Here is a 20,119-nt window from a genome sequence, read left to right as displayed (position 1 = left end):
CCTTTCCCTGATGGCTGCAGTGCTCCATGATGATGATTTCTTCACAGTTCCTGCTCTGTAGGGAACTGGAGTTTTTAGTCCTGAGGAATCCTGAGGAAAGGCAGGATTTTATTTTTCCCAAAAGATGCCTTTGGGCTGCTGAGAGGTGGAAGGTCCCAGCCCCCCAGAGTGAGCACTTCCCCCAACTGTGCTGTGTAATTATTGCCCCCGTGGAGGTGTGGAACACCCCGGAAAGGAGAGCAGGAAAGTCAGAATAAACCCAGGGAGCTGTGAGGCCACAGCTCAGCCCTGACCCCCTGCACCACCCCGAGCACTTCCTGAAGCCACATCTAAAGTTCACACAAGAAACCAGCACAGGAATTACAGGACAGGAATTCTTTTGTTCTACAAGTCAAAAGTTTTTAATTTTTTTTTTTTTTTTTGAGGACAGCTTAAACATGATTTCAGCCCTTCCCCAGAGCAGCACAAGCCTGTTTCTTGTCCCTGATGTCACCTGCTGTGGCTGTGTCAGCATGGGCAGGCTCTGCCCTGTCCCACAGCCACTTTTGGTGTCCTCCCAGCTGGAGGTGAGCTCCACAGGTGACTGAGGCAGCTGATCACAACTTGAGGCATTTTCAGTTACGCTTCTCAGGGCACAGTTATGCTTCTCTCTCACCTCCTCCTACCTGAAGTTCACAACTGAAGCTCCACAACATAAAAGAGTTCCAAAAAAACTACAAACGAGCAGAGAGTAGTGGGGGCTTTAACAGCTGAAGGTTTACGACAGTTTATCAACTCTGACAAGGTACAAAATCCAAATCCTGAAGCATTTGTGGCAAAACATTAAGCAGGCAGTTTCCTAAGGCTGTCAGCTCCAAACAGGGCTGCTGGCTGTCACAGACATCTTCAGCCTAGATGAGAGCAACCTTCCTCTTCTGACCATGCTTGGGTATTCCCTGCACAACCACTGAAACCCTCAAGTCCATGACCAGGGCCTCCACAACAAAAACTTCCACACCCCCCCCTCATTTTTGCCTCATTTTGGGGTGGCCCTCACCTCTCCTTCAGGGTGGCCAAACCCCAGCCCTGGTTTTAAGCTTTAGAGCACAGGCTACATCTCCACTTGCATTAAATACATTTATTGCAAACATCTTTACACAAAAATAGGTTCTCTCTAAGCCATTCACATGCAACTTAAAAGGCAGGAAGCAACTACCTACGACAAAACAGATTTAACCTATACAAGTTTCATGTTTGCCACACTCAGTAAGATGATGACAGCTCAGCCCTGCTGGGCCCTGCACAGCTCCCGGGGGGCTCAGGAGCCCGAGGTGTTGTTGCTCCCGAAGCGTTGGTTGACGCTGTGCAGCAAGTGCTTGGGGAGGCAGTTCCAGGAACTGGCCAGCATCTCCTTAAAGCAGATCACTGCTTCCAGGCACAGCCTTGGGGAGAGGGAAACACAGAGTCACACAACAGTCGTGCTTGGAAAGGACCTCTGAGATCACTGAGGCCAAAAATACACAAAAGGCACCCAAAACCAACCCTGAACAAACACAAGCACCATAGAATCATAGAATCCTAGAATCCTAGGGGTTGGAAGGGACCTGGAAAGATCATCTAGTCCAACCCCCCCTGCCAGAGCAGGGCCCCCTAGAGTACATCCCCTAGGAACGTGTCCAGGCGGGTTTTGAATGTCTCCAGTGAAGGAGACTCCACAACCCCCCTGGGCAGCCTGTTCCAGGGCTCCGTCACCCTTACAGTAAAAAAATTTTTTCTGATATTCAACTTGAACCTCCTATGCTCCAATTTACACCCATTACCCCTTGTCCTATCACTGGTCACCACTGAGAAAAGCCTAACTCCATCTCCCTGACACTCACCCCTTACATATTTGAAAACATTGATGAGGTCACCCCTCAGTCTCCTTTTCTCCAAACTAAAGAGACCCAGCTCCCTCAGCCTTTCCTCATAAGGGAGATGTTCCACTCCCTTAATCATCTCAGTAGCTCTGTGCTGGACTCTTTCAAGCACTTCCCTGTCCTTCTTGAACTGAGGGGCCCAGAACTGGACACAATACTCCAGGTGTGGCCTCACCAATGCAGAATAGAGGGGGAGGAGAACCTCTCTTGACCTACTAACCACACCCTTTCTAATGCACCCCAGGATGCACACACTTTAGCAAATAACAGACACACTCCCCTAAAAAAAAAAAATAAAAGCAGAACAACACTAATCCTACAATCTCAGCCATTAGAGCATGCCCTGAAGTGCCACATGTGTGTGTTTCTTAAGCCCCTCCAGGGATGGTGACTCCAGCACCTCCCTGGGCAGGGTGTTCCAGAGCCTGAGCACCCTTTTCAGTAAATAAATTCTTCCTAATACCCAATCTAAAGCTCCCCTGCTGCAGCTTCAGGCCATTCCCTCTGGTCCTGTCATTGTTCACTTGGCCAACACCCACCTCCCTACAGCCTCCTTTCAGCTGGGGTTGGGATGGGTTGAACACAACCTGCCAGGTGAGCTTGGTCTTTACAGCTGCTGAGTGAGGGCTTCTGCTCCTCCTGAGTGCCAAATGTGTGCTCTGGAAGGAGCCTCACTCCATCCTCAGCAGCAGCTGCTGTTCTTTCCCCATTTTTTTAGGGGAAAAAAATGCTTCCAAGTGTTTTAGGGACATAAGCAACAGGCCTGGCAGTAACCCCACACTTAGGTGGAGACCCAAAAGTTTAATGTTGAAGTCTCCCTTACCTTACAAGAGATCTGGGCTGGAGGGAAAACACGAGGATTTCATTACTGTGAGCCTGTGGGGGGAGAGAGAGAGAAAGAACCAGTTTGGTTACAGATTTCCACTACTGCAGCAGGAGCCAAAGCAGCCAAGGCTCCAGCAGATGGACCTGGGACAGGAAAGCAGAGGGCCTGGCTCTGGACAGGCTGGGGGGGGAGTCAGCTGGACTTGATGGGAATGAGGTCTGAGGGCAGAACTGCTCTCCAAATCTTACAGTGTGGGAATTCTGGGGGGAATACAGCAGAATCCCAGAAGCTCCAGTGCCACCTCCTGCAAAGGGATTCAGCTCAGTGCACAAGGGGGGCCCTGAGCCCTGTGCCCCTCCCCAGCCTTCATCTGCTCATGGGGAGACAGCAGGAACTCCAGCAGGTTTGTTTCCAAGTCTTCAGGGTTCTGCACTGAGGGGTGTGGGACACAGGGGCTGTGTCAGGCTCAGCACTGTTTGGGTTTATCTTTTGAATGGTTGTTCCTGGTTCTGGAGTGCACATTATCAGGAAGTGCTGCCCCAGTCTTGTTTGCTTGCCCCAGGGGGTACCCACTGGGTCTGTCCCCCACCTCCCTGTTTTTCCAGACCTCAGGACAGCCCCAGCCTGGCTGAGGAGCCTCTCCCTGTTTACCCTCTCCTCCCCAGGACTCCCTGTAGGCACCACACTGAGGAAATGACTTTGGGAGGGGCTCCCAGAGAGCACAGGACAAAGGTAAGGAAGCAAAATAGCTGGGAGGCAACACAGGCTGCAAGTGAAACACAGGTGCAAGGGAAAGCAAGTCATAGTTTGTTTAAATAATAAATAACCACCTAGTTTCCAGCAAAGCAGCAAAATATTTCCCCTCCAAGCTGTTTATGCACCTTTTTGTCAGCCCTCACGAGACCAGGCTGCTGACTTCAAGCATTTCCCACTGGCTGGAGCCAGGGGACAGCAAAGCTCCTGCAGGAAGGGCCAGGCTGCACAGGAAGGGAAAACTCAAAATAAACTTACAGCTTTTGAATGGGCAAGCAAGTTGTTGGCACAGCCCCCAAAGATGATCACCTCTCCCTCTTCACTTGCACAAGCAGTGTGCCACAGCCTGCAAAGAGAAGTCAGCACTTTGTTAAATCAAAGAGGAAAAAAAACCCAAAACAAACAACAGAAAAACCACCCCACCCAAATAAGGCAGGAGGAGGGTTTGTATTTAAAGCTGTTAACACACATGCAGGTTTGCCCTCCAACTGGTAAGCTGCAGATGTGACTAATGCATCAGTAGTTTATGTTCAGAGAAGGAAAACCAGGCAGCAAACCCCAGGCTGTGTAAAGAATCAAACAATCACACAATTGTCACAGCTGGAGGAGTCCTCTAAGATCACCACATCCAACTGTCACCATCCCTCCCAAATAAAACACATTTTATCTCAATATCTGTACCACCCACCAGAGCATGTCCTGATGTGCCTCAGTTTTTTAAATCCCTCCAGGGATGGTGACTCCACCACCTCCCTGGGCAGCCCATTCCAGCACCTGACTGCTCTCTGAGTACAGAAATTCTTCCTCAAACCCAGTGTCCAGGTCAGAGCAGGGCTGCAGAGCTGTGGGTGAGCCCAGGAACGTGTGAAACCCTCAGCCCTGTGGCTGCAAGGAGCTGCTCCCACAGCCTTTATTTCCACACCCCCCTTCAGTCAAAAGGGCAAAGGAAGCCACAGTTTGCAGTGCCCAGAGGGCAGCAGCTCAGCCTTGGGGCTGCCCCAAAAAACCAGATTACCAGCAGCAAGGCCAGGAAACAGCACTGCCATAACCCACTGACCTCACACCACAACACTTCCCCAGATGAGCCTCACACCACCTCCAGCACCAGTTCTACACTGGTCTTCATCACCATCACCCCATTTTTGGGGTAGCAGCCAGCATTTTTAACATATGAAGAAAAATAATGCTGTAAAGAGGCACGTGTGGCCTCTTGGACAACCCAAACAGAGAGTTTCCTTGTTTTCTTCAGTAAGTTTCCAGGGAAGTGTCAACCATACCTTGGTTTTTCAGAGTAGTTATGCTCAAACTGTATCCACTCGTTCTTGCTGATACAATAAATCCAGGCATCACCTGAAAACAAGCAAAACCCCAAATACAAGCAGTTCTCTGGTAGTTCTTCCACATTTGCTGCAATACACATGTCCTCTGGTGTAACACAGCTCAGTTTTGTTCTTAAATAACTCAAGCCTCTTAGGAAAAACTGTGATACTTTGGGCTATTTGAGAAGAGGCATTTAATAACCAGAGAATCCTAGATTCACAAATGGGTTTGGGTTGGGAGGGACCTTAAGGATCATTTATTTCCACCCCCCTGCCACAGTCAGGGACACCTCCCACCAGCCCAGGTTGCTCCAAGCCCCATCCAACCTGGGCTGAGACACTGCCAGGGATGAGGGAGTGAAGTCAGAAGGGAAAAAAGAGAACTGTAAAGCTCTTCCTAATTGTACTCTGCATTAGACACATCTTTAGAGCAGGCTGATTTCTGTAAATAACAGAGTCTGAGTGCACTCAGTGACTCCCACTCCATGAAATTAGCTGCTGACCACAAGCAGCTGGATCACAAGCGCAGGGAAGGAATTTAAAAAGAATTTAAGGTCACTGTGCACAACTCTTCAAGAGCACAAAGAGAACATAAATTCCTTTTGGAATGACTTACTTAATGGCTGCTTGTCAGTGGTGAATCCTCCAAAAAGAAAGAGGTGATCTGAGGAAATGGGTGTTAAGGAATGCCACGATCGGCCAACTGGGCAAATGCCTTGGGTGATTCTGTGTGTCAATAAAAACACCACAAATTACACATGTGCTACAATAAATCCCTGCTGCTCCTCTCTCTTCTGAATCTTTTTCAGATATTGGAAGGAAGCAGCTTCATACTGTGCATGGCCCATGACCCACCAGCAAGTTTCATTTCATTAGGCAGAGTAAATTAATTTTACTCTTATCAATACTTAACAAATCCTGACAGCAACAGCCAGCAGCTTATCAGGAGGATCAATTCTACCTGACTTTACTTGCTGGAGTTTCATCAGAATGATTTGAAGTGAATAAAAATGTCATCTTCATGTGGCTTTACAAACCAAAGACCCCCAGGTTGAGCACCTACATTTCATTCCACTCCCACGTATCCAAATTCAGGTAGTAGAGATCATTCATTCTGGACTCCTACAAGGAAGCAGAAGCAATTTGTTGAGTTTTTGGTACCACAGAGTTAAACTGGACAGGGGCTTACTCTAAATCTGCCAAAAAAAACAGGGGCTTACTCTGTATCTGCCACCAAACACGAAGCCTCTGTTCCCAACCGTGGCACAGGCGTGAGCTGCTCGCGGCGATGGAGTTTTACCCTGGGGAAAGAGAGGGTGAAGTAATTGTGTTATTATTATTATCTGATAGGACTTGGTTTGCTAACCAGAGAAAGAAAATGCCATTTCAGCAGAAACCTGCAGCAGATAAAGCTGAAGATGCCTGACACACACACACACACACAGCAGCAGGGCTGTGGCCACACCAGCACCCTGCTGAGAAGGCACAGAGAGGGGCAGGGGTTGGGCTCCTCTCTGGAGAGCTCACCCGGGTGTCCTGCTCAAACAAGGTCTCAGAGTTCCTCAAATCAGTCACTTGAGGAGATTAAAGGCTCATCTCAAGTCAGATTTAAGGAGCAGAGGAGTGAAAAGGAGCAGAGAGTGAAAAATCAACCATTAAGGCATTCTGTGCACAAAAAATTGGGGTTTTTTGATGGCTCAAAGTTCAGAAACTCATTAGAATGGGACTCTAGAAGTAGAAAGATACAGATTTTGCTCTCAGACAGGCACAGAAGACCTCAGCCTGTAAATGAGACACTGACACAACACATCACTAAACAGTATTGAGTTACTTCTGAAATATTTGAGAACTGCATGCAGCAAGACAAAGGGACTCTTTGGTGATGTGAATAAGGAGTTACATATCTCAAATTTCATTTCCTCCAATTCTGTGGCAGTATCACCCCATTTCCCTGTTCCTGCACACTCCTGGGACACCTCAAACAGTGTCTGTTTGCAATTAAGGAGTGTTTTGTTTTGAGCTCAATCCAGCACCCAAGTGAATGCACCAAATCATCACCTTAAAGTGGGGATGACAGGAAACCACACATTCCATTTTCCTGAGCTCCCCATGAGCACAATGCCACTGAAGCATGAAAAGGAAGCAAGTCAAGAGGGATAAAGATGAAGAGAGAAAGACAGGCCAAAATAAAAGGCATGAGGAGAGAGGGAAATGAATGGTCTAAATCCAGTTGAAATGGCCTCAAGAATGCTACTGAATAGGCAGCAGGTAATTTTTATTTTGAGGGGATGTTCTAAGATGTTCTACCAAACCCCTCTTTCAACAGTCCTTCCCCTCCAAGTATGTTTTAGGCAAAACTGCAAGCACAAGCTGAAGGCACCTCGTGTAAATGGAGGAAAAATTAATAGCTCCATTTCACTGGCAAGAGAATACAAGGCATATATACTTGGCAAGAGGTACAAGGAATGAAGAGAGCTGGCTCAAGAAGGAGAAGGCAAGAAAGCCCTGGTCACACAGTCCTAATCTTCCTCTCCTGGTCAGGTGTCCTCCCCTGGAGCTTGTCCCAGGATGGAAGCCTGAAGAGCAGAAACCAGGAGAGGTGCAGACGTGGCCCTCCCAGCAGGTGCAGCTACAGTGAGTGACCTGCAGGTCACCCCGTGGAGAAAACAACCTTAGGAAGCACCATGGAGACAAGATCAGCTCCACAGGATCCATCTGTGGTGTCCTGGTCTCCTGGCCCTGCAAAGCACTTCTCCTGTCCCCCTGCTAGCTGGCACTGAGCCTTGCAGAGAGCTCTGCCACCTTTTCCAACTCCTGGCATGTATGGGATGGTTGATATCCTGGAGAAAGCAGGATCAGAGAGCACCTGACACCTAAACACCTGCCAGTAAAAAACTGGTGACACAAGAACAAGGCTGTAGGGTGGAGCAGAAAAGTAGAAAAATGTATCTTGGGCCAATTTCCATACTTGTTGCTTGCAAACTGTTAATAGATCTTCTAAAATAATGGCAGGGAGATACAGACTAGAGATGGTCTGATAAAATGATCCAGGGGCTGGAGCAGCTCTGGCAGGAGGAGAGGCTGAGGAGCTGGGATTGTTCAGCCTGGAGAAGAGAAGACTCCAGGGGGACCTTAGAGCTGCCTTCCAGTACCTGAAGGGAACCTCCAGGAAGGCTGCAGAGGGACTTTTCCTCAGTGTCCAGGGATAGGAGAAGGGGAAAGGGATTGAAAGTGCAGGAGAAGAGGTTCAGGCTGGAGCTGAGGAAGAAGTTCTTCAGGAGGAGGGTGCTGAGCCTCTGGAACAGATTGCCCAGAGAAGCTGTGGCTGCCCCCTCCCTGGAGGTGTTCAAGGCCAGGTTGGATGAGGCTTGGAGCAACCTGGGCTGGATGAGAGGTGTCCCTGACCATAATAAGTACCCCTGAGAGATACAACAGGTCAAGACAGCTTCACTCTGCAGGTTAACTGAGCCATGCTTATTTTCAGAGGATGCTACAAGAGGTCAGGCACACAACACAGGGGCTTTTGTCAAGAGCTGCAACTGACACAGGACAAGGAATTACCGTAGTTATAGGCTGGCTCCAGGTGAAAGTTTCAGTGTCCAGAACATGCACGTGGTCGTTCCACCCTCTAGGAAGACCTGAATTCTTTAAAAATATTAAATAAGCAACTAGTTTTAATAAGTACTCATCAAATATTGACATTTACACAGCAATTACTTTCAGGTTTACTTACCCAAAACGAGGTTTCATCAAATTCAAAAGTCCCCCGTTGTTTCCCCTCAGGGAAGTACCCATAGCCTCCAAAAAATATCAGCCTGAAACAAAACATGCATCAGGATTTGTTAAGAGGCACATTACATCCATTGCTACAAATTACATCTCTGCAAATGCTGTGCTCAACCAGAAGACAGAAAACCAGGGAAGCTCCTTTGACAGACTCAAAGCTTCCAGTCTGTCTGCAGTGCCAGTTTTCCAGGTGTGGGGCCCTGTTTTTTGCCCAACTGGCACTCCCATCCACACTAAATCCCTCTGCAGCTGCTTCCCAGCCCTGAGGCTTTCAAGCTTTGCTCAGGTTTCAGAAGTGTGAAGCTCCCAGGCCTACCAGAGGCTCCCAGGCAGCAGCTACTGGACTTTATTCCTGCAGCTTCCTGCCCTTTCCAAGCCCTCTTCCCCTTTTTCTCTCCTCCCAAAATGTTCACAGACACTCCTGGAAGAAGGGATGGGCACTGTGGAGACCAGCAGGAGGAGACCCAGCAGATCCTCCCCCAATGAAACTGCCTGAGAAGCTTTTAGGGTATTTTTTCTGGGGGGGGAAAGTCTTTACCTTTATTGTGTTTAACTTCAAAGCCTGAAGCAGCCAGCCCCCTGCTTTTATTTACCTTGAAGTTTTATGCTGGGATTTTAGCACTTATTAGAAATGAGTGGCATGGTTTTATCAGGAAGTCTCATCAAGTTATGAAGTAACAGGGAACAATCTCCACCACCTGACTGAACACCCACAACAGCCCTGCACAGGTTTACATATGAACAGATCACATCAAGTATGGGAAAAATAACTTTTCCCTCCACATCAAAAATCTGAATTCCACCACCATGGGCAGTCCCCTGCCTTTCATGAGTCTCCACAGCAAACCCCATGGCAAACATCATCACAGTGACTGTTCTCTCCACATAATGGATACAGCAGGACTGGCACCTGCAGTGCTGTGCAGCAAAACCACCAAAAGTGGCACCAGCACAGGGACATTCTGGATTTTTTCTGCCTCAGGAGAGCCCCAGACCAGTTGTGCTGCCAGGCAGAAGATGCCTGTGCTGGCCAGGTAGGGTCTGGGAGGTGATGTGACTGTCCTACCCTGATGTGACAAAACAAGAAGCAGCAACAACCCTTGCTGATTGTGACCAAGAGCCAGAAGTCACATCAGTGCTCACAGCCTGTGCAGAGAGCTCTGGCTCTGTAGGGATCACCTCTTCCATTTTCTCTTGCAAGGGGACAGTCCTGGCTATGTCAGCTGTCACCTGTGCCAGAGCATTCTGGAGTCCTGTTCTCTGGAAGCCAGGAACCCTCTGAGAAACCAGTCCTGGCTAGATGCTCCAAAAAGTGAGCCAAAAGTCCCCACCCTCCCCTGAGATAATGTAATTTCACCTGCAACCTCCAGAGCAGCTGGGATGCAGCAAGCTTGTGGAAGCAGAAGACAACCCACCTACACCAGGGGCTTTCCTTGACCTGTCCTCCAGTGCCAGGAGGCAGGACTGATCCCATCACACAGCTCCCTGCCTGCTTGGGGGACCAGCACTGCACCAAGAGGAGAGGAGGTGGAAGGCAACAGCAACGTTTCACACATCAGCTCATACATCTTCGACACCTCCTCCCTATCTCCCTCATCTTTTCCAAGGTTTGCAGTGCCAAAATGCTTTCTGGCACCTCTGGGACACTATCCCAACCCATGAGATCAGATAATGTCAGCAGCAGCTCAGTTAACACGTTCCTGGGTTGTGCAACCAGCACAAAACACACTGAGCAGACCATGTGCATCACTGAAAAGGCCACAGGCAAGCTGAGTGTTAAACATGGCTTCTGCTCTTCAACTACCAAAGCAACAGGAGCTGCCCTACAAGGCATGACCAAAAAGACTGCATTTTGCCTGATAAAGGGAATTCTGGATCAGGCTTGTGTGACAAATAATTCCTGATGCAACTGCCAAGAGGAATGACACTTTGCAATCATGATGCAAAGGTTTTAAAGGCATGCACCCAGAATGCCCCATGGCAGATCTGCTCCTGAGGAGCTGACATTTGGGACTGGGACTCACTGGGATGCTTTGCAGCTCACATCCAGAATCCCAGAGTGTCAGGTGGGAAGGGCCCCCAAGGCCCATCTGCTCCAACCCTTCTCAGATTCTTGTTTCTCTGAGATGTCTCAGCACCCCCTGGAGCTGAGACTTCAACCTTTCCAGAGTGGGGGAATCCCCCCCTTCCCCTGGGAGACCATTCCAAGCTCTGACTGTCCTCATGGGGAAACATTTTCCTCTGGTGTCCAATGGGAATCTGCCCAGGAGCAACTTGTGCCCATTGCCCCTTGTCTTGTCCATGGGACTCCTTGTCCATAGGGAGTCTCCAGCTGCTCTGGACCCCCCTTGAAGTCCTGGATCATGGGCAGGAGCTCTCCCCTCAGCCTTCTCTCCTCAAGGCTGCACAAGCCAGTTTTATATTTACCCAAAATGGGATTTTTTGTAATCTACCCAAACTGGGAGTGAGGTTTTTCTGCATCTCAAGGCTTAAAAGGATGGAGAAGTTTTAAAAGGTTGGCTGAGGGAGAAGAAATCCAGCATTGTCCTGAAGCATGCAGGTGCTGGAGGCAAGAAGTCCTTCTGCAGCTCTTGTTCAAACAAAGAGACACAACAATGACAAGACCAAGAGTGATTAAAACCAAACACACATGCACAGGGACAGCTGTGCTGATTTGGGTGCTGGAGCCTTACTTGTTTTTGTAAACCCAAACTCCAAGTTTGTCCTTTGATGAAGGGGGTACCCCCTGACACTCTACTCTGACCCACTGCAGCACTTTGTCCGTGGATCTGGAATTCAACATGTAGAACTGTAGAAAATAAAAAGAGGTTTTTTTTACCCACACAGTCAGCTTAAAGCTTAAATCTGACAGAGGTTAAAATATTAACTTTTTAATTAACATGTATTAGCATAGAAATACTTTAAAAAGTTCTTTTCCTAGCTGCAGAGAACACTGACAATGTTTGGAACAAAATATGGATCCAAAGATCCTTATCTGTTTGCAGACTTGAGCTCCAAACACTTTTAAATGAAAGCAACAGGACTACAAATATTGGGATGTACCACCCAAAAGCTGAAATGGGCTAAAAGGAAGGGGTTTACAAAGTAGCTACTGTCTTGCAATAAAAGTCTTTAAAAAAGAAATGTTTTTAATAGTACCATCCCTATTAAATCATTTTACACTGATAAAATTAGCTGATACAAATATATAAACTAACTGAGAGGTTAAGAATACCACAGCAGAAAGGAAACCAGTGACACTTTACAAATCTTGTTTTTTCAGACTGACTGCAAGCATTGCATTGAGCCCCTTCCACTTTATACTTGAGTATAAATGCAAAAAAAAAAAAATTTGTTTAATATAAACCACACTTCTGGAACATCAGCAAATATTATCAGAGAGTCCAGAGAAAAAAAAACCCCAAAACATTCCAAACAGCAACAGAGCAGTTACAAATCAGCTCCTGATATTATTTCAGAACTCTGGAAAACCCCATCTTTCCAGAGGAGCAAATGCAATACAATTTACAGGGTGAATTGCTCAAGAGCAAGTGACATGAAAACAAGTAATAGGTCATGGTGTTTCTTCAGTGGTGTAAAGCTACCAGAGTGCAATCACCATGTGAAATGATGCAGAGCTGAGGGCTGATCTGTTTTACAAGCACCACGTTATCTGACCTGACAGAGAAATTAATGCACTCAGCTGGTTAATGTCAGCCAGCTAATCACCTGCATGGGTAAAAGATCCAAGCAGTAAGCACCAGATTTTGTTAGAGAAAAACCTCTCAGGCAAGCACAAAAAAGAACATGGCTTCAAGCAGCTGAGCTCTAGGGAAGCTGCTGGCAGGATGAGAGAGCTGGTTATCTGCTTCCAAGGACTAGAGATACAGCCAGGAAATGAAAATATTATGCTGCAGAAGCCATGTAGGACACAGGAACTGGAAAGATGTTCAGCATCCTTTGTTATTAACATCTGAGCTCTGAAATGAGATTCCAGCCTGTCCAGTCATTCCAAAGAAAATGTTTCTGTGATTTAAGACAATACATTCCAGGCTTTGGATGGATTTTAGCTGACTGAGGCCATCTCTGCCTTATAAGAAATGGGAACAAAAAAAACTTCTTGATGAGAAGGGGTTTACTTTTAAATTACTGACCTTGTTTGTATTGCCACGTGCATGGTGTCCTCCAAAGAGGTACACAACCCTGTCTACACACACAGCACAGCTTCCAGACATGGAAGGTGGGACATCTCCCTCTGTTTTACTCTTCTTCCTAGAAGCACAGTTGAGAACATTTTATCTGATGAAAACCAAACAATAATGATTTCATCCAGAGAAGAATTTTCAGAACACTACCAGGATGTTTTAAATTACAACAGGTCACTGTGGACAATTCAGTTCTGAGTGTTCTCCACACAGGTTGAATGATTTACAGCATTAACTTGGTATGACACAGGGGTGGGGAGAAGGCAGTTTGATGAACACATGTTTTGTAGGGGAGGAATCCTGTCTGCCCAGTCCAAGAGTCTGCTATGCCCTTCATGTTCAAAATCCCAGAAAAGATCCTCAGGCAAAGAGGATGCATCTGTCTAAACTGAAGGTTTCTATTTTTTCTATTTTCTTTGTAAACATTATAACCACACAGATGAGTTTCCAGCCCATGGCCAAGGCTCTCTCCCAGAGGGAACACAGCTCCACAGCACAAGGCCCTGGCTACAGAACTGCAGCACCATGGGTTTCCTTGCCAATGTACCCTTGTGAAAATAACACTCATGTTCTGGAAGTGTTTTACACATTTATGCAACAGCTTCATAGGTGAGAACAAATACATCAGACAATTCTCTATACAGGGACCCAGAAGGCACCGTCTATACCAGCTTAAGAATTTATCTCCTTCCCCCCCCAAAATGATGAAATGAAGGATTTACCATCTTCCAGTTTCCATGTTGTAGATCCATATTTCATCTCTAGGCAGATAGAAGTCATAAAATCCCCTAACTTGGGCATTCTGCAAAACAGGTCACAAAAGAAAAAGCAACATCAGAAGGGTGCTCACCAGGCTGAATCCCAGACACCTGCCAATGTTTGCACCCCAGCACAGCTCCCACACAAAGCAGCAGGAGCAGAGCCTGCCCCACTCCTGTGCCTCTCACCTGCACAGCAGCCCTTGGAAAGCAGCTGTCAGCCTATTTTAGCTTCTGCTGGGGACCAGCAGAACAACCTCCCAGCCAGAGAATGGGGTAAACAGAAGTTAAAGCTCCTCTTCATAACCCAAGCAGGATATCTAAGGTGCATAAATGAAGCAGAACTCCCTTTTTTCACTTCCTCCACCCCCTGCATGACACCACAGAAAAAGCTTTGTCTCAAGCTACTGATTTCTTTACTTGACAATTCACCTTCATTCCAGTGAAAATCATACCATGACTTGGTTCTGCTTGCACTAACACACACACTCCAGTGTGCTAATAACCGACCCCTGATCCTTAACACACAATATATGGGATAATGCTGTAAACAAAAGCACCCTTTTGCATGTTCTGCATTTTGAACCAGACAATATTTCTTTCCTTCTCCTTCCAACAGACACACGAGTTTACACAGCCACACATCCCCCCAAAACTACCCATTTGTTACCCCCCCCACACCATTTGCTTCGACAGTTGGAATATTCCACATTCTGATTTCTTAGCTTTTCTTCTCCGGGGATGGGGGGAGGGATAATTTTACAGAGTCACTCCAAAACTAATGGGGACATAATTCCCAGCACCAGAGGTGGCAGAAAGCTGGCATATCCAGGAGAGGATCTTACCTTATATCCTCCCCAGACATACATGCAGCGCCCATCGGTGACGGCCACGTGGCCGCTGCGCTCCGCGGGGCTGTCGTTCTCCAGCTGCTCAAAGCTGTCCTCAGCTGGAGCTGGGAGCTCTTCATCTGCCTGCAGGTCTTCATTATCATCAGCCATTTCACCACAGAGCTACGTGCACAGAATAAAGCAGAGCTTTGGAAACAATCCGGGGTAACCACCCGAGGTTAGGAAAAAAAAAAACCCAAAACAAAACAAAGGGAGAAAACGCGCGGTGCTGTTTCTTTCAGAGTGATCCTTCTGTGGAGGAAGTTGTACCAGCACTCAGGAAAGTTTCAGATGGGCATTCCTTGGCTGTGTGTAATTTATAGTGGTTTCAGTTGCCAGTTTAAGCCCGGGTTGGATGGGGCTTGGAGCAACCTGGGTTAGTGGGAGGTGTCCCTGACAATGATGAACGAGATGATTTATGAGGTCACTTCAACCCTAACCAGTCTGGGATTCTGTGATAAAAGGTCCTTATCTGGATTTTTAAATCACTTAGATACACATGCACGGATGAAAAAAAAAACAACACACAGTGGAATAAGTTTGAAAGCTTTCCATACAAGATGGTTCCCACAAAAGTGAGAACTCCTGCAGCTTGCCAGGCAAAGTCCCTTTGGACTGCCTCAGCCAAGCCTCCCACACACACACTTTCCCATAGCTGGTAAATGCAGAACGTGTCACCTGCCTTTAAAAAAAAAAAAACAAAACAAAGAAGAAACCACACCACAAAACAAAGCCCCCTGCTCCAAACCATGAAGAAAGCCAAAACCTGGAGTGTCCCCTGGAAAGACATCAGCTACACACACCCAACCTGCAGCTTCGGGGAAAGAGCTCCATGCCAGGGTTTTGGTACTCCAGGAGCCCCAGGGCCACACTGTCCCCCCCCAGAGCTACACTGTCACCCCCAGGGCCACACTGTCACCCCCAGGGCCATACTGTACCCCTCCAGTGCCATACTGTCCCCCCAGGGCCATGCTGTACCCCCCCAGAGCCAGGCTGTCCTCCCAGGGACATGCTGTCACCCCCAGTGCCACACTGTCCCCCCAGGGCCATGCTGTCACCCCCAGTGCCACACTGTCCCCCCAGGGCCATGCTGTACCCCCCCAGAGCCAGGCTGTCATCCCGAGAGACGCACTGTCACCCCCAGAGCCAGGCTGTCACCCCAGGGCCACTGGAAATGCGGGAGGCACGGAGCCAGGAGGAGATGTTGGGGTCATCCCTGCCAGCTCAGCCACTACCGGAGCAGAGGGACCCCCGAAAAAGCTGAATTCTCCTTCCATGGATCAGCTGCTCCCAAACCCCCTTCTGCGTTTGGGTTTCATACAGCTTAACTGACCCCACACAAAGGTTTCCTGAGACAGGAGGACAGCCCAAGCAACGGTTTGGTGCAAGCAGGCAGTGCAGGAGAAGTGACCAAGGACCTCCAGAGCCCACCAAACCCCGCATCACACCGGATCCCGGACACCGGAGAGATTTCCCTTCCAGCTGAACCGCTCCAACGGCGCAGACACTACACCACCCTCGGCAGGTTATTTCTGAGCTTTAATTACGCTTTAAATTAGAAAGCCTTATCCAAACGTCGGTCAAACCTGCCTGCTTCCAGTTAACCAGGTTCTGACTGACCTCTCCCCACGGGATCACCACGCTTTGCTTTGCTTTGCTTTGTAACAACTCTGCCCTCCTTTAGCAATTTATCAGTCCCTTTCAGTGCTTTAACAAAACCCCCAAACCCTCGATGGGCTCTGCCCAGCACACTCCTCCTCGTGTCTTCCCCATATTTTATTTTATTTTGTTTAATTGTCGGGACGGATCCATCACGCAGCCCCCCGGCTGAGCAGCAGCCGCAGTGCGCAGCGCCGGGCGCCATCACCGGACCGACCCCTCAGCAACCCCCCGGACCTTTTTCCCCATTTCTCTCGAATTTTGGTCCCCGCTCTCCCCATCCCACTCGCGTTCCTTCACCCTCGGCCCAACCCCACCAGAGCCACCTTCCCTTCCCCAGGGCCCTTACCTCGGTACCGGGGGGCTGCGGGCCGCCCCCTCCTTCCCTCCCTCACCTCAGCGTCAACATCCGCCGGGGCCGCCGCTTTCGTCAGCGCCGCGCAAGCGCCGGGGTGGCCCGGGGAGGGGCAACCGAACCCCGGGGTTCGGCGTTTTCGGTGGTTCCGGTAGAGTTCTGGGCTGGAGAACCTTCCCTGAGGTGCCCCAGGGTTGTGGAAACACCGAGTGGATCGTCCGCAAGCCCGGGACCGCCATGCGGGGTGGGGGAAAATGGCAGCTGCGCCTTCCCCTTCCCAACTAACTGCGGGACCGATGGAGGTTCCGAAGTGTTTGTCAAGGGAAAAAATACGTTGGCCACAAATAAAGCCACCGAAATAATAATAAATGTTCAGGCAGCTGCAAAATTGGACTCGATGATCCCGACGGTGTCCCTTCCAACTCGACGTATTCTGTGTTTTGACGATTCTATGAAAATTTCGGCACTGCTGCAATACCCTCACAAAACGGCCCTTTATGATACGATTCCACTCCAAACCCCTCCCCTCCCTTTCCCCAATCAAGTTTAAACGGTACAAGTGTCAAAAACTACTCAAAACTGGTCTCAATTCAACTCTCTATAAAATTTTAATGACTGTGCTCCTGTTAACTAAATATCTAAAACAGAAAAATAGCAAGTACTACATATGCTCTTTTTTTAAACAATAAATAAGCATATTTTCTTTTAAACCAGAATTTAAATATAAACTTTACACATCCAAAATACCATATACAACCTATTTCAAAAAGGACTCTGATTACAGAAACATAGTAAAACTGTGTTCTGAACTGCACGGAAGGTTTCCTATACAAAGGGTGATGCTGCTCTCTGCAGCTTTCTCTTCAAGTTCCACAGTTCTCTGAACCAATTTTCCTACTTGGACTAAGATGCCTGGCTCCAGCGTTTGGATGGTCAGACACCAGGCTGGTGTAATTAAATCATCAGATTCCACGGTGTTAGCAAATTACCTTTTTCAAGACTGACAAGTGTGAATCTCCCCAGGATACTGTGTTGAACTAAACTATGCTGAGCTGATTTTTCAGAAAGGCTGAAGTAAGATTTTTAGACTGAAAGCAGTGTTTTATCCAACTGAAAACGTTTTGTATCATCTGTCACCTTCAAAAAGGAACAAGTGGTATGTGGGCTGTCTCATTAAGACCATAACAGCAGAATTTAACAATATATACAAATGAAGTTTTATATCAGTTTTCTACAATGCAAAAAACCAAAGGAGACTTCCATAAAAAGGATTTCTTTGTTCTCAAACTTCACTTAGAAACTCAGCTTAACATACAGTTGTTCTGTAGGATTAGTAAAGTTCACTAACAAAAAACTCTGTACGCCGTAAATAAACCCAAGTGTTCAAGGTGGTCACTGTTCATGTGGAGTTCAGCTGACTTTGTCTTTCTGTTTCAGCTTTCTTCTCTTGCCTGTGGCTGGCTGCAGCCCAGAAGGTTATTTTTTTCAGCACCTGCTGCAAAAGTTTGGATGGCAGACATGGGATCTGATTCTGTAAGAGAGCTGCATTTTTACCAATGCAGTCAAGACACAACCTGGAGGAGAAAAAGAAAATAAAATAAAGATTTCAGCAAACAGGTTATAACCTCGAGACCTGTAAAAGCTCAGTCCCACATGGATTTCCAGCAGATTCTTTGTGCCAGTAACCTCAACTCACCTGAGGAGTGAATAAGGTTGAGTCTGGAATATCAACAAATCACTGCAGTGACCCTGAGCAACAGAAAAAGAGAACTGTTAAAATGACACAAACTGCTTGTCTCAGAAATGCTGCTGTTTTCTTGATTAATATAAAATTTACTGCCACATGCATGATTTGAAACTGTGAATACTTATATAATTATTTAGAAAGAATCTGTGTAACAAACTCCTTTTTATGAGCCCAATAAGGAAGAACCCCTCTTCAGTTCTTTTAAAGAACAGTCAAGGTCACATCTCCTAACAGCATACATTATGAATGAACCCAGTAGTATCAGCAATTGTATTATTTTAGTTCAGTTTTAGTTATTATAGTGCTAAAATTTCATGATTCAGTTTACTGACTGTGTCCATGAAGTGCAAGTCATCTTTGCTTCCACCAAACACCATCACTTCTCCTTCTTTCCCCAGGCAGGCTGTATGCCACAGTCTAGAAACAAGAGAATAAATGGATTTAAGTGATGGAGTAACAGCAAGCAGTTACCAGCAGAATAAATCCCAAACTAAATGTTAAGGGTTTCAGAGAAGCTGTAAGTTTACTTGCATATTAACCTCTTCACCTCACACAGACTCTCCTCCATTCTTCATATCCAAGTTTCTCTTCAAATTACTCATTATAAGGGTACAACTTACTTTTAGCTAAAATGTAAGGTCATTTCCTTAATCCTGTGGTTCCACTACTTAAGCACAGAGCTCTGAACTCTTAGTGGCCTCACCCAGTAGAATTTTACTATTTTAAATAATGTCTTTTACAAGTTGCTGAAACAAGACAGCCTTTTATTTATCCAGTTGTGTCTCAAGGCAGCAGACCTTCCATTCTCTGGGAAGGATGGAGGATAAGCCATTGGGAGTTTCTCTTTTCTGTCTGGCTATTTACTTGCACAGAGGATGTTGGGCCTTTAGTATCTCCTATTTTTTCCTCAAATATTACTGAAATGGGTCAATTGATTCATCATCTCCATGGGCAGGAGAGGCAGCCAAGCATGTGCAGAGTACCTAACCCTTACTTCTTAGGAAAGCAAGGCAAATACATTATTCTAAAAGTCTTCAGAAGTTAAAAAAATACTTTTAAATTATGATATTATTAATTTATTTAACAATATAAGAGGAGAGAGCAATGTGACTATCCATCTCATGAGAACCTTGCTGAATTATTGCATTTTGTACAGCCCAATGTAATTTTTGTTATTATTTGACTTTTTGATACTCTTGTTATCTATACTTTGCCTTATTTATCACTACTTCAGCAGAAAGTGGAAAAATTTTAGTAAACACAATAACTATACAAATCAAGCTTTTGGAAAAAACAACCTTTTAGGAAAGGTTAGGAAAAAATAACCTTTTTTTCCCCCCCACCTTTTTAAATTTCCCACTATTTCTCTAATTCATAACTACAAATCTCATGGCTTCAATATTGTTGGGTTAGAGAGAGTCAGAATACTGACTCTTATCCCCAAGCACTAGGATGAGAGCTTCAGGAGGCAAGTTACCCTGTTTCAGTTTTACACTTCCCCCCAGAGATACCTGGGGATCATTTTCTGTGTGTCCAGCACTTACATCACACCCACAGGCACGTTTTGTGGGTGTTAGGTAATAAAAAAAATAATTTAAAAAAAGCCAAACAAAAAAGCCTGGCTTGTAAAATTTTGCTTTAACAATGATTCTGCTACTTCAGCAGCTACACCTTGCTGGATTTACTTTTATTGTAATTTAGTTACTGGTGTATGGCCACTGAAGTAAAAACCCCAAGGTGATCATCACCACAGAGCCCTTGAGGTCTGCTTCACCAAAACAACACCCACCACTGGAACTCTCATGCAAAAGGCAACGTTCTCACTTTCTCACTCCATTCACATCAGGAATTATTCACCCTTCTCCTCAGGCTGAACTTCCCACCTTTTCTCTTCCTCATACCTGTGGATAGATCTGTCTCTGC

General features: G+C 46.8%; 2 protein-coding genes across 3 annotated transcripts in view; both read right to left on the bottom strand.

Moving 5' to 3' along the window:
- Positions 1-1,097: 1,097 nt before the first annotated feature.
- KLHDC2 (kelch domain containing 2) lies at positions 1,098-16,575 on the bottom strand. The gene is made up of 14 exons (XM_071745102.1): positions 16,444-16,575; positions 14,391-14,558; positions 13,510-13,589; positions 12,737-12,854; positions 11,276-11,391; positions 8,530-8,611; positions 8,358-8,441; positions 6,017-6,097; positions 5,860-5,918; positions 5,413-5,522; positions 4,755-4,827; positions 3,736-3,823; positions 2,722-2,774; positions 1,098-1,421 (listed from the first exon to the last, which is right to left on the bottom strand). The coding sequence occupies exons 2-14, from the start codon at positions 14,544-14,546 to the stop codon at positions 1,298-1,300; spliced, it is 1,224 nt and encodes a 407-aa protein (XP_071601203.1). The 5' UTR covers positions 14,547-14,558; positions 16,444-16,575; the 3' UTR covers positions 1,098-1,297.
- A 463-nt stretch (positions 16,576-17,038) lies between these two features.
- The window catches only part of KLHDC1 (kelch domain containing 1), a 28,594-nt gene continuing 25,513 nt past the window's right edge, over positions 17,039-20,119 (bottom strand). For both annotated transcript variants that reach the window (XM_071745099.1, XM_071745101.1), the window contains 3 exons: positions 18,529-18,613; positions 18,146-18,198; positions 17,039-18,023 (listed from right to left, as the gene is read on the bottom strand). In XM_071745099.1, the coding sequence (XP_071601200.1) occupies positions 17,849-18,023; positions 18,146-18,198; positions 18,529-18,613 (313 nt within the window). In that variant the 3' untranslated portion in view covers positions 17,039-17,848. The remainder of the gene's footprint in view (positions 18,024-18,145; positions 18,199-18,528; positions 18,614-20,119) is intronic.

Source organism: Heliangelus exortis, chromosome 5 (assembly GCF_036169615.1).
Source record: "Heliangelus exortis chromosome 5, bHelExo1.hap1, whole genome shotgun sequence".
NCBI classification, from domain to species: domain Eukaryota; kingdom Metazoa; phylum Chordata; class Aves; order Apodiformes; family Trochilidae; genus Heliangelus; species Heliangelus exortis.
This window is presented reverse-complemented; position numbering and strand designations above follow the sequence as displayed.